General features: G+C 45.0%; 1 protein-coding gene across 2 annotated transcripts in view; it reads right to left on the reverse strand.

The window, feature by feature from the left end:
• The window catches only part of LOC139419007 (FHF complex subunit HOOK-interacting protein 1A-like), a 48308-nt gene that overhangs the window by 16122 nt on the left and 17205 nt on the right, over positions 1–14981 (reverse strand). The window contains exons 2-8 of one of the 2 annotated variants that reach the window (XM_071168821.1): positions 11732–11807; positions 9430–9669; positions 4825–5136; positions 4453–4652; positions 4189–4360; positions 1130–1375; positions 816–983 (exon numbers count right to left, since the gene is read on the reverse strand). In XM_071168821.1, coding sequence (XP_071024922.1) covers positions 816–983; positions 1130–1375; positions 4189–4360; positions 4453–4652; positions 4825–5136; positions 9430–9549 — 1218 coding nt within the window. In that variant the 5' untranslated portion in view covers positions 9550–9669; positions 11732–11807. The remainder of the gene's footprint in view (positions 1–815; positions 984–1129; positions 1376–4188; positions 4361–4452; positions 4653–4824; positions 5137–9429; positions 9670–11731; positions 11808–14981) is intronic. The other variant, XM_071168822.1, reaches the window with a different exon arrangement.

Consider the following 14981-nt stretch of genomic DNA (forward strand, 5'->3'; position numbering starts at 1 on the left):
TCAGCCTGCAGACTCACTCCCGTACCTGGTGTGTCGATGCGGCTGACCAGCGTGTCCAGGATGTGGACGTTACCTGGAAGGGTGTGCCGATGCGGCTGACCAGAGTGTCCAGGATGTGGACGTTACCTGGAAGGGTGTGTCGATGCGGCTGACCAGCGTGTCCAGGATGTGGACGTTACCTGGAAGGGTGTGTCGATGCGGCTGATCAGCGTGTCCAGGATGTGGACGTTACCTGGAAGGGTGTGTTGATGCGGCTGACCAGAGTGTCCAGGATGTGGGCGTTACCTGGAAGGGTGTGTGGATGTGGCCGACCAGAGTGTCCAGGACGTGGACGTTACCTGGAAGGGTGTGTGGATGTGGCCGACCAGAGTGTCCAGGATGTGGACGTTACCTGGAAGGGTGTGTGGATGCGGCCGACCAGAGTGTCCAGGATGTGGACGTTACCTGGAAGGGTGTGTTGATGCGGCTGACCAGCGTGTCCAGGATGTCGGCGTTACCTGGAAGGGTGTGTGGATGTGGCTGACCAGCGTGTCCAGGATGTGGACGTTACCTGGAAGGGTGTGTCGATGCGGCTGACCAGCGTGTCCAGGATGTGGACGTTACCTGGAAGGGTGTGTCGATGCGGCTGACCAGCGTGTCCAGGATGTGGACGTTACCTGGAAGGGTGTGTCGATGCGGCTGATCAGCGTGTCCAGGATGTGGACGTTACCTGGAAGGGTGTGTTGATGCGGCTGATCAGCGTGTCCAGGATGTGGACGTTACCTGGAAGGGTGTGTTGATGCGGCTGACCAGCGTGTCCAGGATGTGGACGTTACCTGGAAGGGTGTGTTGATGCGGCTGACCAGCGTGTCCAGGATGTGGACGTTCTCGTGGCGGTGGAGGAGGATGAAGGAGAGGAAGGTCTGCAGCAGGATCGGCTCTGACACCGACCGCACGAACAGGTCCAGATAGGCCGTGGTAGTCATCACCTCCTCCAGGGTCAGCTAGAGAGAAACACACAACCATCAGTAGGCTGGATACAAATACGCTGCATTCTTCCATCCAATCTTCCTGGAAGTAGTGACTGGTCTGACATTGATCTGGAATGGTGGACGTAATACTGTGCGATCCATGCTGTGTTTATACTGACCTTGTGGAGGGCTGGTGCCAACACAGGCACCAGAAAGCCATTGTAGATGTAGCTGACCAGCTGGTCCCTGATGCTGGGGTGAGCCACCTGAATGACTGCATTGCAGAACTCCAGTGAGTTGAGGAACTGGACCAGGGTGGGCATCTGTAGCCAGTCCTCTCTGTGGAGGCAGTGCCACTCCTCACCGGGCACCTCCAGCTTGGTGGGCAGAGACGAGTAGAGACCGCTCAGCCCCGTGGCCAGCACCTAGAGGAGCGAGAGAGACACATTTAGTGGAACCCCTTCAAGTAGGCTATTGCTTACTTACACCATATAAACTGTACACTGTGGTCTGGTATCACGTGACCATGTTGCTGGGAATAACTAGGATCTAATATTATTGTGTGTTTCCTTTAATCTTTGCATGAGTTTCCTTTTGTGCATGTGAAAGATAACTATCCATGACTTTGCACAAAGGGCTCAAATGCCTTGGCAGGATAGAGTGATGCCTCTAAACCAGGGAACTGAATGGGCCTCTGTTCTGACTTCCTGGTACAGGTATATCACTGTCTCTCCATTGGCTTATCCAGGCAGTAGGAAGCTAGGCAGGTAATCCTGTGACAAAGAGGTATTGTAGCCTACTCCTGCTGTGCAGTTACGTCAAATACTGTTACATAACTGGTTATGGTCCATGCAGCCTGTACAGTCTCTCCACAATACAGGTGAGATTGAAACACATTCTGTTGACACTGTTTAAGCACTGCCAAGCTAGATAGTCAGTCCACAACGGCTTAACAGAAGTGTTTGATAGTGAAGATACTAGTCGCAACAGGACAAGTGTTCTGTGGGGGATACCGTAAAAACATTTAGATGGGCAGACTGGTGCATTGAGGATGACACTTTAGAGAGTTATAGTTAATGGGTTACAGTATAGATTAAATATGAGCAACATACATTACATTAATTATGAGTGGGGAAGTGTGTGGCACAAATGACTTTTATGCATTTATGTGTTCACTCTGGCCTCACTCCTAGTGGTGTTTATGTGTTCACTCTGGCCTCACTCTTAGTGGTGTTTATGTGTTCACTCTGGCCTCACTCCTAGTGGTGTTTATGTGTTCACTCTGGCCTCACTCTTAGTGGTGTTTATGTGTTCACTCTGGCCTCACTCCTAGTGGTGTTTATGTGTTCACTCTGGCCTCACTCCTAGTGGTGTTTATGTGTTCACTCTGGCCTCACTCCTAGTGGTGTTTATGTGTTCACTCTGGCCTCACTCCTAGTGGTGTTTATGTGTTCACTCTGGCCTCACTCCTAGTGGTGTTTATGTGTTCACTCTGGCCTCACTCCTAGTGGTGTTTATGTGTTCACTCTGGCCTCACTCCTAGTGGTGTTTATGTGTTCACTCTGGCCTCACTCCTAGTGGTGTTTATGTGTTCACTCTGGCCTCACTCCTAGTGGTGTTTATGTGTTCACTCTGGCCTCACTCCTAGTGGTGTTTATGTGTTCACTCTGGCCTCACTCCTAGTGGTGTTTATGTGTTCACTCTGGCCTCACTCCTAGTGGTGTTTATGTGTTCACTCTGGCCTCACTCCTAGTGGTGTTTATGTGTTCACTCTGGCCTCACTCCTAGTGGTGTTTATGTGTTCACTCTGGCCTCACTCCTAGTGGTGTTTATGTGTTCACTCTGGCCTCACTCTTAGTGGTGTTTATGTGTTCACTCTGGCCTCACTCCTAGTGGTGTTTATGTGTTCACTCTGGCCTCACTCCTAGTGGTGTTTATGTGTTCACTCTGGCCTCACTCCTAGTGGTGTTTATGTGTTCACTCTGGCCTCACTCCTAGTGGTGTTTATGGCGCAGATATAAATGATGTTGTCCCCTTCCATGCTTTGATGTTCCATGCTCCATGGAGCATGTTCCATGCTACTGTATGTTATAAATCTACCAAGTCCCCTCTCTTCATGGTCTCACATCCAAACGACTAGTGTGTGAATCTATGCATGTGATAGGTCAGATTATTTGAGAGCTTAATGCATAAGAAGCTTCATCCCCCTTCCCCCTCCCTCAAAGCTGAAAGTGAGTGGAGAAAGGCAGCATTACTAAAATGACCTCTAGTTGATTTTTTTAAAACCTTTATTTAACTAGGCAAGTCAGAAGAACAAATTCTTATGTACAATGACGGCCTACCGGGGAACAGTGGGTTAACTGCCTTGTTCAGAGGCAGAACGACAGATTTTTACCTTGTCAGCTCGGGGATTCGATCCAGCAACCTTTTGGTTACTGGCCCAACGCTCTAACCACTAGGTTACCCGCTGATTTACCTGTTGCCCGGCTTCATCAATAAAAATGGGCATTGACATATGGCTGTGTGATTTTAGAGTTACCATCCAAAAGCAAGTTATTTCCCTGGTGAGCTAATGCATCAAGATGGTGGCATGGTTTGATAATTATTCTAATCAACAACACAGGTCAAAGTTACTACATCAGTCTAGTGCAATTCGATTAATATAATTTACAATCATCATGGACTTGTGTTCATCCATTTTGTTTCATCAAACAAATATTTTTTAAATAGTTTACATTTTAAATATACAGTCTAAGATGTGTATAAATTATTTTTACAGCTGGGCTGAGTTTAGCCTTTTAATAACATGGGTGTGTTGCTTGTTACATTATCAAAAGCATATAAATACCTCACATTTAACATACAACAGCGCCACTCTCCCTCAACCTGGTTTATTATGCATACAGTAGGCTAAGCATATTTGGGCTATGAATGTCATACGCCTATCAGGGGACAAAGAGAGGTCAGGGATATTAACTTGTTTGGTAGTTGGTACAATGAGTTAATAGGACATTGAGTCAAGGGCAGAACAATCATCCATATGACATGTATACAGAGGAGATAGAGAGAGGGGGAGGACAAAGTCTAAACAAAGAGAACAAGAGAAGAGCAAAGGGACAGTGAGACCTAAGAAACAGAAATACAGAGCCATAAAACGAGAGTCACAAATCACAGACAGAACGTGAAAGAGACCAAAAGGAGCAAGACAACAGTATCATAAAGACAGACATCTCCTCACCGGACAAAAGTAGGTGTTCTCTGCGATGTGCTGGGCCACGCGCTGGTTCTCTGCAGACAGTGACATGATGAGGAGCAGGGCGTCCCGGGCCTGCTGGCCCACCAGACCCTCCCGGTGGATGAAGGGGATCAGCAGGGAGAAGATCAGGAAGTTGGCCGCCCCCTGGTCCTCACTGTAATAATAATCATCATCATAATTGATGAGATTTCTAGAGAGATTTTGCAGTATCTCAAAGCACTTTACATTGTAAGGTGAGAAGCTCACCTGGTATGGAAGAAGAGCTCCAGGACAGACTGGTCCTTGGCCAAGACACAGCACAGTTGGTTGAGTAATGACACCAGCTCAGCCTCCACCTCCGGGCCAGCTGTCCCCGAGCACGACGACAGGAGCATCATTAAGGGTCGTAACACAGGTTTGTGGTGAAGTAAGGGCTGCCGCGCCTGGCCCACAATCATCTCGTACATCTTAGAAGAAGGAGATGACTTTATTGTCAGTTGTTACTGAGATGTGTCTTTTTCCTTAATCCCAATCCCCGAGACACCCTCCTCACCCTCTGCCAGATTTCCCTGTCAGACCAGGGATTCAACCCCCCCAACCCTCCAGTTACCGACCACCATCTCTAACCTCTACACCTACCTTGAGCTGCTCCAGTTTCATATCATCAGTAAACTGTCGTCTCAGGCTCCACAGAAAGAGCCTCTCCATGACGTTCTCCATCACCACAAACTCCAGGATCGGTCCCATGGCTCCCGCCTGGCCGGCGTCCTCCTCCATGAGCAGGAACAGCATGTGTTCCACGTAGTTCTGCACCGCGCTGGCCTCGTCCCCCGGGATGGGCCCGCCAAAACGCATGGGGCCGCCGCTGGAGAGGCCGATGACACCAAGGGCAGCCATGTTGCTGCTGGTGTTGCTGCGGAGAGGATCATGCTTCTCCAGGATCTTTACCACCTGAAGGGACAACGGGGAAGGTACAGGGTTATGTCCATAGAAATGAATATAGTACCTGTATATCTGTGATAATTTCACCATCATTTTACAATTAAGAAGATCAAATAGGATGAGATAGTTCTTGCAGTGAACTGAATATTGTCTTTGGTCAACTTGAAGTTTATTCGATAACCTCGATAGAGCAAAGTTAAATCAATCAACTAGCAATAGAGACACAAAGCTATTACAGTATGCCATTGCTACTGTCATCGTAACAGTTGAAATCAAATTAGTTATTTCATGTACACCAGAGTATAAGACAAACTCTCTCAGACTCTGCCAAAGTGCTTACAATGATGTTCAGGCTAAATTAGATTGACTGAAACATGTTGGTTTGTTATGTTGGTAATATTCTCTCGGGAGGACTCATAAGTGACAGTTAATAATCGTTATCGGACAGCCTGCTGCTGCCTTTATTGATCTAGATGAACACAACAGTCTCTATTACAAGAGGAAGAATTGAGAGAGAATACAACTCAAGTCCTACGGGAAATAAATCGGGGAAAGCTGATGCATCGTTTGTGATTTTACGAAGATTACATTTGCCTGAGTCATGTCAATATAATATCTTAAGCCCAGGCATTTACAATTGTGTATAAATTGGGTTTGTGATATTCCAAATCCACTGTTGCCTGCGGAATTCTGTACTGAAATGTAAATGAACAACCACAAATCAAGTGACATCGCATTTATATTGACAGTGAACCATAAACAAAATGAACGCTAACAGTAACGTGCACATAATATAAATAAATATATTGATGGTAAATCAGCTTGATATGAAAGTGTATAAGGCTGTTTTGTCCTCTATATGTACAGTGGGGCAAAAAAGTATTTAGCCAGCCACCAATTGTGCAAGTTCTCCCACTTAAAAAGATGAGAGAGGCCTGTAATTTTCATCATAGGTACACTTCAACTAAAAAAAAAATCCAGAAAATCACATTGTAGGATTTTTAATGAATTTATTTGCAAATTATGGTGGAAAATAAGTATTTGGTCAATAACAAAAGTTTATATATATTATATATATATATATATTATATATATTTATATAATACTTTGTTATATACCCTTTGTTGGCAATGACAGAGGTCAAACGTTTTCTGTAAGTCTTCACAAGGTTTTCACACACTGTTGCTGGTATTTTGGCCCATTCCTTCATGCAGATCTCCTCTAGAGCAGTGATGTTTTGGGGCTGTTGCTGGGCAACACGGACTTTCAACTCCCTCCAAAGATTTTCTATGGGGTTGAGATCTGGAGACTGGCTAGGCCATTCCAGGACCTTGAAATGCTTCTTACGAAGCCACTCCTTCGTTGCCCGGGCGGTGTGTTTGGGATCATTGTCATGCTGAAAGACCCAGCCACGTTTCATCTTCAATGCCCTTGCTGATGGAAGGAGGTTTTCACTCAAAATCTCACGATACATGGCCCCATTCATTCTTTCCTTTACACGGATCAGTCGTCCTGGTCCCTTTACAGAAAAACAGCCCCAAAGCATGATGTTTCCACCCCCATGCTTCACAGTAGGTATTGTGTTCTTTGGATGCAACTCAGCATTCTTTGTCTTTCAAACACGACGAGTTGAGTTTTTACCAAAAAGTTAGATTTTTGTTTCATCTGACCATATGACATTCTCCCAATCTTCTTCTGTATCATCCAAATGCTCTCTAACAAACTTCAGACGGGCCTGGACGTGTACTGGCTTAAGCAGGGGGACACGTCTGGCACTACAGGATTTGAGTCCCTGACGGCGTAGTGTGTTACTGATGGTAGGCTTTGTTACTTTGGTCCCAGCTCTCTGCAGGTCATTCACTAGGTCCCCCCGTGTGGTTCTGGGATTTTTGCTCACCGTTCTTGTGATCATTTTGACCCCACGGGGTGAGATCTTGCATGGAGCACCAGATCTAGGGGGATTATCAGTGGTCTTGTAAGTCTTCCATTTCCTAATAATTGCTCCCACAGTTAATTTCTTCAAACCAAGCTGCCTACCTATTGCAGATTCAGTCTTCCCAGCCTGGTGCAGGTCTACAATTTTGTTTCTGATGTCCTTTGACAGCTCTTTGGTCTTGGCCATAGTGGAGTGTGACTGTTTGAGGTTGTGGACAGGTGTCTTTTATACTGATAACAAGTTCAAACAGGTGCCATTAATACAGGTAACGAGTGGAGGACAGAGGAGCCTCTTAAAGAAGAAGTTACAGGTCTGTGAGAGCCAGAAATCTTGCTTGTTTGTAGGTGACCAAATACTTATTTTCCACCATAATTTGCAAATAAATTCATTAAAAATCCTACAATGTGATTTTCTGGATTTTTTTCTCTCATTTTGTCAGTCATAGTTGAAGTGTACCTATGATGAAAATTACAGGCCTCTCTCATCTTTTTAAGTGGGAGAACTTTTACAATTGGTGGCTGACTAAATACTTGTTTGCCCCACTGTATGTGCCTTAGTGTGCAGATAATCAGTCCCTCTCTAGTAGGATCTCCCTACATAAGCCTCACTAATGAATACAGGACTGTGTTCAGTAGGCCACAATGCATGAAAAAAGTTATGTTGCCTGGGAAAAACAAAAATGTGTATTCTCATTGGACAGGTTCAGGTAGTACCTCCCTGTTTCACTACGTTTCAAAACATTCCTTTAATGAACACAACCCAGACATGGGAGGAACCATTCATAGAGCCACAACAATGAGCTCACTGTCCCCACCAGGCCCTGCTACCATGGCGATGGGAAGTCCACTGAGAGCAGAGCAGAGGGAGAGCCAGACTGGCTGACTGAGACAGAGCCCCCAGGTGACTGATTGATCCAGGCGTGATAACCGCACAGGATGAGTGAAGAGAGGGAAGGAAGAGGGAGGGGAGTAGTGATGGGTGTCATATTAAAGTTGCCACTTCCTTCACTCATGTCTGTCTACAATCCTGTCGGGTATTTCTGGTGTAACAAATAGCTTTGAGGACATAGCTGGGTAGCACAGTAGGACTATAGATGATCAAGTGGCCTTTTCTAACCACTGACTGGACTGACTAGTAATACATGGAGGTGGAGGCATGGAGCCGTCAGGATAATGGATAACATGTACTGGTACATAGAGATAAATCAATATAGTTCCCTTTGTGTACTGGTATCTGTATAGAACCATAGTGAGATGAAACAAACTGTTGCCCAGAACATATTATCCTGTCCTGGGCAACCCACTACACTGAGTGAATAACATCCAGCTCTCTCAGACATCCTAACAAAAGGACAGTGATTTCACAGGGGTCTGGAGAGGGAGAGATAAGGCTGAAGCCATTGACTGTCAATGAAAGTCTACCTATTTTTCTGAAATGTCAACAATGTTCCTCAATACAGGGTCCCGGGGGGTGCCTACTTAGCAGGCTGGGCTTTTCCAGGAATTCAATAGCACTCCTATCACGCTATTAATTAGCCAAAATGTAGCAATTAAGACTCAGCTGGAGCCGTATTGTAGTGGCAACCTGCCTGCAGAGGGTCCAAGACCTAGAAATGTCCTACATTTCAGAATATGATTCTGTTGAAACCCTTAACAGTGCACTTCACAGACATAACATTTATATTATCCCATAGAGCGGTGCACATTTGGCCCAACATCGTCCTGGTTAGGGTTTGGCCGGTGTAGGCCGTAATTGTAAATAAGAATTTGTTCTTAACTGACTTTCCTAGTTAAATAACAGGTTAAAAATAAATAAAAATGATAAATGCTGAGAATGATACACAAAAATGAAACAGATTGAACATAATTTCAGGCTGTTCTACGTCCAGCAACGTGAGCTCCAACCCCATTTGACAGTAAATTATGTTTGTGTTTCCAGGCCTTACTGTATTCTATTCTCTGTAGCTGAGAGGAGTGGAGACTCCTGCAAACTCCCTCCCACTGGGTTGAACTGAGGCTGAATAGAGAAGGGAGGAGCCAGTAGACAGTCATTATTTCAGTTACCACAATGAGGTCTGGGGCTGAGAGGGTTCACGTTCATGGGCGGGATTGTAGGAGTTTAGATTGTAGGATTTAGGAAATGTTTGTGTTAGAGGTTCTGCGGTGGGGTTTGGAGTTATGGTTCCAATTATAACAGTTTGTGGAAGAGCTTCTGGGTTAAAGTGATTGGCCTACAATGATATGCATTTAGTGTTCTGAGGGTTTAAATTAGGACCCGGTTCTACGAGATTGAGCTATACAAGTTAAATGAGGGTTTTGAGCTGAAGTTATATCTAAGGTTACATACAGAGTAGTGGTTTTGTTTACCTGTGCCCAGTGGTTCTTGAACACGATCATGCAGGTCTCTGGGTCAACCCCTTTCAGGACCAGGGCCTCCCCCTGTCTGCCATCCCTGTTTCCGTTGGCAACCATGGAGGCCATCATCATGATGACCAGATCTCGTGTGGGTTAAACCATTACGCAGGACGGAGAGGGGTAGAGGGGGAGAGTCCTCACTGGAGACCGGCTGAGACCACTTGCACAGGGGGGTGAGGGAATACTGGGCATCTGCAGAACACAGAAAACATCATGTCATCATCCTGTACATGCAGATGGAGAATCAGTAGTTTATCATTGTTCAAACCTATAACAATACATACTATGGCATACTGTAGTAGTAGCTGGCAGATTAAGACTACTGTTAGCACAGGACAGATTAAGACTACTGTAGCCATAGGACAGATTCAGGGTGATTGATTGGGACATTCACAGCAGCTAGGCATGTGAGAGAAAAGAGAGGGAAAACAGTGACAGGGCACAGGCAGAGGAAGAGAGCGAGCAAGAGAGGGAGACACTCAGCCGGTGGCACAACCCATGCCCTCTATTCCTCAGCTCGACAAGTGCCTGCGAAAAATACTTACCCAGGGAAAAGTGGTGATGGCTTTGTAATAATATAAGCCATTTAGCAGACGCTTTCTTCCAAAGCGTGGTACAGTCGTGCTTGCACACGGCGGTCCCGGGAATTGAACCCACTATGCTGGAGTTGCAAGCTCCATGCTCTAGCAACTGAACTACAGAGGACCACAGAGTTACAGACGTAACGCCTCGCTAGTACGCTACAATGCACAGTGAATTCCATAAGGTCCCAGTGACACCACTTTCATCACCCACTCACTCATCTTGTGACACCAGAAGAGATTATGATGCATGACAATAGAGTGTGTATTACCAGCTAGTGGGCCCGCGAGAACTAATAAAACACTATTCTTTCCATGAATGGTTGGAACTGTTTTGGTATGTAAAATATGTTGACTTTGTCTGTAGCCTAAAGTTATGTTGATTCTAGCTCTGTCCAGAAGCGCCTGTGAAAATATGTCCCTCACATATCTAGAGAGTGAGGTCAGGTGTTCGTTTCTCACACTGCTCGTCAGTCTGGAACCAAAATAATGATTAAAAGTACTAAAAATAACTTGTCTGTCAAGACACTGCAGAACTGTTCCAGCCTTAGCGTTTACCTGCTACACACTTAGACCTGTATCCCCACAGATTGAAATAAAACACAAATACATTCTCTATGCTTACACCAGCACCGATGGACTTTGCAATGCACAGAGCCATTGCTAACTTAATTATGTGACTGTGACAGTCAGATAACAATAGGTGCAAGCCAGAGTTATTTGTTGCTTCCCTTGTAAAGGAGGTGATTGTACAGGAAAGAGGACCATTGCTGCAAAGAAAAGCTTGGCTATCTGCTGACATGGTGTAGTGCAACAGGCCATCTCCCTCCCCGCCCCAGTCCCTGCTCAGGTCAGTTATAAATAGGACTATAACTCAGGACGGAGGATATTTGGCTTCTATTATCTTCCTAGAATCCCATGTTTCCGCTCCTCCGGGGACAGTGAATGGAGACTATGGCGGTTCTGAGAATCAGATGATGTTCATTCTAGGAGTCTAGTGCTATGTGATGTCATTGGTCAAGTGCCCACATCGGATGGGCGTAATTCTGAGAACAACTGATGTTCAACAGATTATATCCATGCCAACAGATTATATCCATGCCAACAGATCACACTTTGAAGACTTGATAACAGACAATTGGGACTGACTAGACAGTAAATTAAAAAAACTGGGCTACCGACTCAATCTGACAAAAATGCAAACAAACGCACAATACCTAGTTAGCCGTTGCTAGGCACTAGCATATAATCAACCAGGTCAGTAAACAACATTTTAGGACAATGTCTTCTATTGAAGACGTCTGCTTCATACAGTGTACAATAACAACACATGAATTGCAGCCATGCAATGCAGGAGTTCAACTGTAACCCTCCTGCTGGAAGCAGAAGCAGCTGCAGACTGTCAGACCACAATGACCAATTAGAGATCAGAAAGGCTGCCCCTCAAACGGCCTCTCAACCAATCACGGCCAAATCAAACTTTTTTGTGAATGGTTTCGACCCACTTGAAGAGGAGAGACTCAACAACCAGCCACAGAGCTTGGCACCGCAGAGACACACTGAAACACTCATGCTAAAGCTAAACACATCTGTTTTTAGTTAACACAGGGAACGTGCCTTATAGGAATGCATGAGGCAGGGTCACCCAGGACAGAAATCGCTGAGATTCCTACCTCTGTTTCACCATGGTTGCTCGTCTTGTATCAACAATACAGAATGTCCCCTCTTTACATCCAGACACACCCAGTCCTGTGGAGATAGAGAGAGAGGGAAGTCTAACTTTGACACACCAGAGGAGGTTTGAGAGCAGCACTGCCAGACAGTGTGACTGAGTGGAGATCCTGGTAATGTGGTACGGAGCAGTGGAATGACTGGAGACTAGAGCTATGTGAGGAAGTGACTGGACGATGTGAGTAAGAGGCTCAGAACACCACTGACTGTAGAGAGAGAGTGGGAGTAACATATGAGAGAGAGAGTGAGAGAGAGAGCAATCCAGCAACCCCCGCCACATCCACACACACTACACAAGCATGGAGACAACAGTGCCAAACTAACATCTTCTGAAAGAACATGATAAATGTCATCATCATTTGTTGAATAATCATGCTACTGTTCACTCCAATTAGAGTTGTGATATAATTGGCGTCTCTGGTCAACCATGAGCCCCCTCTCCTCCCCTAACTCTGACACTGTCACACTGAGGCACCATGGGAAACCTGTCACAACATATTACAGCGCGCAGAATAACTTTACTTCTACGATGTAACCACTGACCACACTCTTAGAGGGAAGTCAGATCACTGAAGTCCACACACGTCAAATAAAACATAAGCTAAAGCATTCTAGGCATTCTCGACCCCACCGACAACCATACAAAATGCACTGCATACCAGTCATGTCCAAGTTGACTTACTCTGTAGCGACAACTCTGAAATGTTTCCCTGAAGATCATATCGGCATGATAGTGTGTGTGTGTGTGTGTCAGCCCCCCACCCAGCCATAAAACACCCATTCCGCTGCCCAGACTGTGGCTGTAGTGCCTCCAGGGACCTGCTCCACCCATGGAGGGGAAGGTGGGGTCCAGGTCCAGCTGGGTCAAAGCAAACAGAGAGGAGAGGGGAGAGGAAAGGAGGAGAGGGGGTGTGCTCTAAAGGAATCCACACCTCCATTCACCCTCACACCCTCTACTAGAGGTCGACCGATTAATCGGAATGGCCGATTAATTAGGGCCGATTTCAAGTTTTCATAACAATCGGAAATCTGTATTTTTGGACTTCGATTTTACCGTCAGTTAAGAACACATTATTTTCAATGACGGCCTAGGAACAGTAGGTTAACCTCCTTGTTCAGGGGCAGAACGACAGATTTTTAGCTTGTCAGCTCAGGGATTCAGTCTTGCAACCTTACGTTTAACTAGTCCAACGCTCTAACCACCTGCCTCACGAGGAGACTGCCTGTTACGCGAATGCAGTAAAAAGCCAAGGTAAGTTGTTAGCTAGCATTAAACTTATCTAATAAAAAACAATCAATCAATCATAATCACTAGTTAACTACATATAGTTGATGATATTACTAGTTTATCTAGCGTGTCCAGCGTTGCATATAATCGATGCAACGCAGGGGGATGATTTAACAAAAGCGTTGCACGACTATACCTAACCATAAACACCCATGCCTTTCTTAAAATCAATACACAGAAGTATATATTTTTAAACCTGCATATTTAGCTAAAATAAATCCAGGTTAGCAGGCAATAATAACCAGGTGAAATTGTGTTACTTCTCTTGCGTTCATTGCACGCAGTCAGTGTATATGCAACAGTTTGGGCCGCCTGGCTCGTTGTGTACTAATTTGCCAGAATTTTACGTAATTATGACATAACATTGAAGGTTGTACAATGTAACAGGAATATTTAGACTTAGGGATGCCACCCGTTAGATAAAATACCGAACGGTTCCGTACTTCACTGAAATAATAAACGTTTTATTTTCAAAATGATAGTTTCCGGATTCGACCATATTAATGACCAAAGGCTTGTATTTCTGTGTGTTATTATGTTATAATTAAGTCTATGATTTGATATTTGACTGAGCGGTGGTAGGCAGCAGCCGGCTCGTAAGCATTCATTCAAACAGCACTTTCGTGTGTTTTGCCAGCAGCTATTCACAAGCACAGCACTGTTTATGACTTCAAGCCTATCAACTACCGAGATTAGGCTGGTGTAACCGATGTGAAATGGCTAGCTAGTTAGCGTGTGCTAATAGCGTTTCAAACGTCACTCGCTCTGAGACTTGGAGTAGTTATTCCCCTTGCCCTGCAAGGGCCGTGGCTTTTGTGGAGCGATGGGTAACGCTGCTTCGAGTGTGGCTGTTGTCGATGTGTTCCTGGTTCGAGCCCAGGTAGGGGCGAGGAGAGGGACGGAAGCTATACTGTTACACTGGCAATTCTGAAGTGCCAATAGTCAAAGGTTAATGAAAAACGGTCTCTCTACCGGTATATGGTAGAGAGAGAAATAGTCCTATAAATACTATATTAACTACAACCTAAAACCTCTTACCTTGGAATATTGAAGTCTCATATTAAAAGGAACCACCAACTTTCATATGTTCTCATGTTCTGAGCAAGGAACTTAAACGGTAGCTTTTTTACATGGCACATATTGCACTTTTACTTTCTTCTCCAACTTTGTTTTTGCATTATTTAAACCAAATTTAACATATGCCATTATTTATTTGAGGCTAAATTTTATTTTTATTGATGTATTATATTAAATTAAAATAAGTGTTCATTCAGTATTGTTGTAATTGTCATTATTACAAATAAAAATGAAACCTTTTTTTTTTTTTTTAATCGTCCGATTAATCTGTATCGGCTTTTTTTTAGTCCTTCAATAATCGGTATCGGCGTTGAAAAATCATAATCGGTCGACCTCTACCCTCTCATATAGAGAAGCCATAAAGCACTAAACCTCTCAAGTGCAGATTTGTAACAAGTTCTTAGTTTCACACTAAAAAGCCCCACTATAGTGCTGCACTGCTACCAACAAGACCCATAACTGGACACAAACAACTCACCAAATACCACATTCCCAAAGCTCAGCTTCTTCCTATAACAAGCACTCTTCTCATTGGGTCTGTTTTAAAGACACAACATACTGGAGACAGTGGGAGATATTATTACAGTCCTCTGCTTAGTGTCCCAGCCAGATGCATGACCCCCAATTATAGGGTAGAGAGAGACAGTAGTAGCAGTCTGTTGGGTTCCTCCAGTTGGCTGCGTCTCTGCTCGGTCTTAATGCCACAGTAATACGTCCTCTCCTTCCACAGACAGACACATTAGCTCACCAGAGTCTGTGTCCTCAACCTCATGGGGTCAAAACAGGCCTGGTGGTAGATTAGCATTGTACTTTTATAGTGGTTACCC

Source organism: Oncorhynchus clarkii, chromosome 10, assembly GCF_045791955.1.
Source record: "Oncorhynchus clarkii lewisi isolate Uvic-CL-2024 chromosome 10, UVic_Ocla_1.0, whole genome shotgun sequence".
NCBI lineage: Eukaryota > Metazoa > Chordata > Actinopteri > Salmoniformes > Salmonidae > Oncorhynchus > Oncorhynchus clarkii.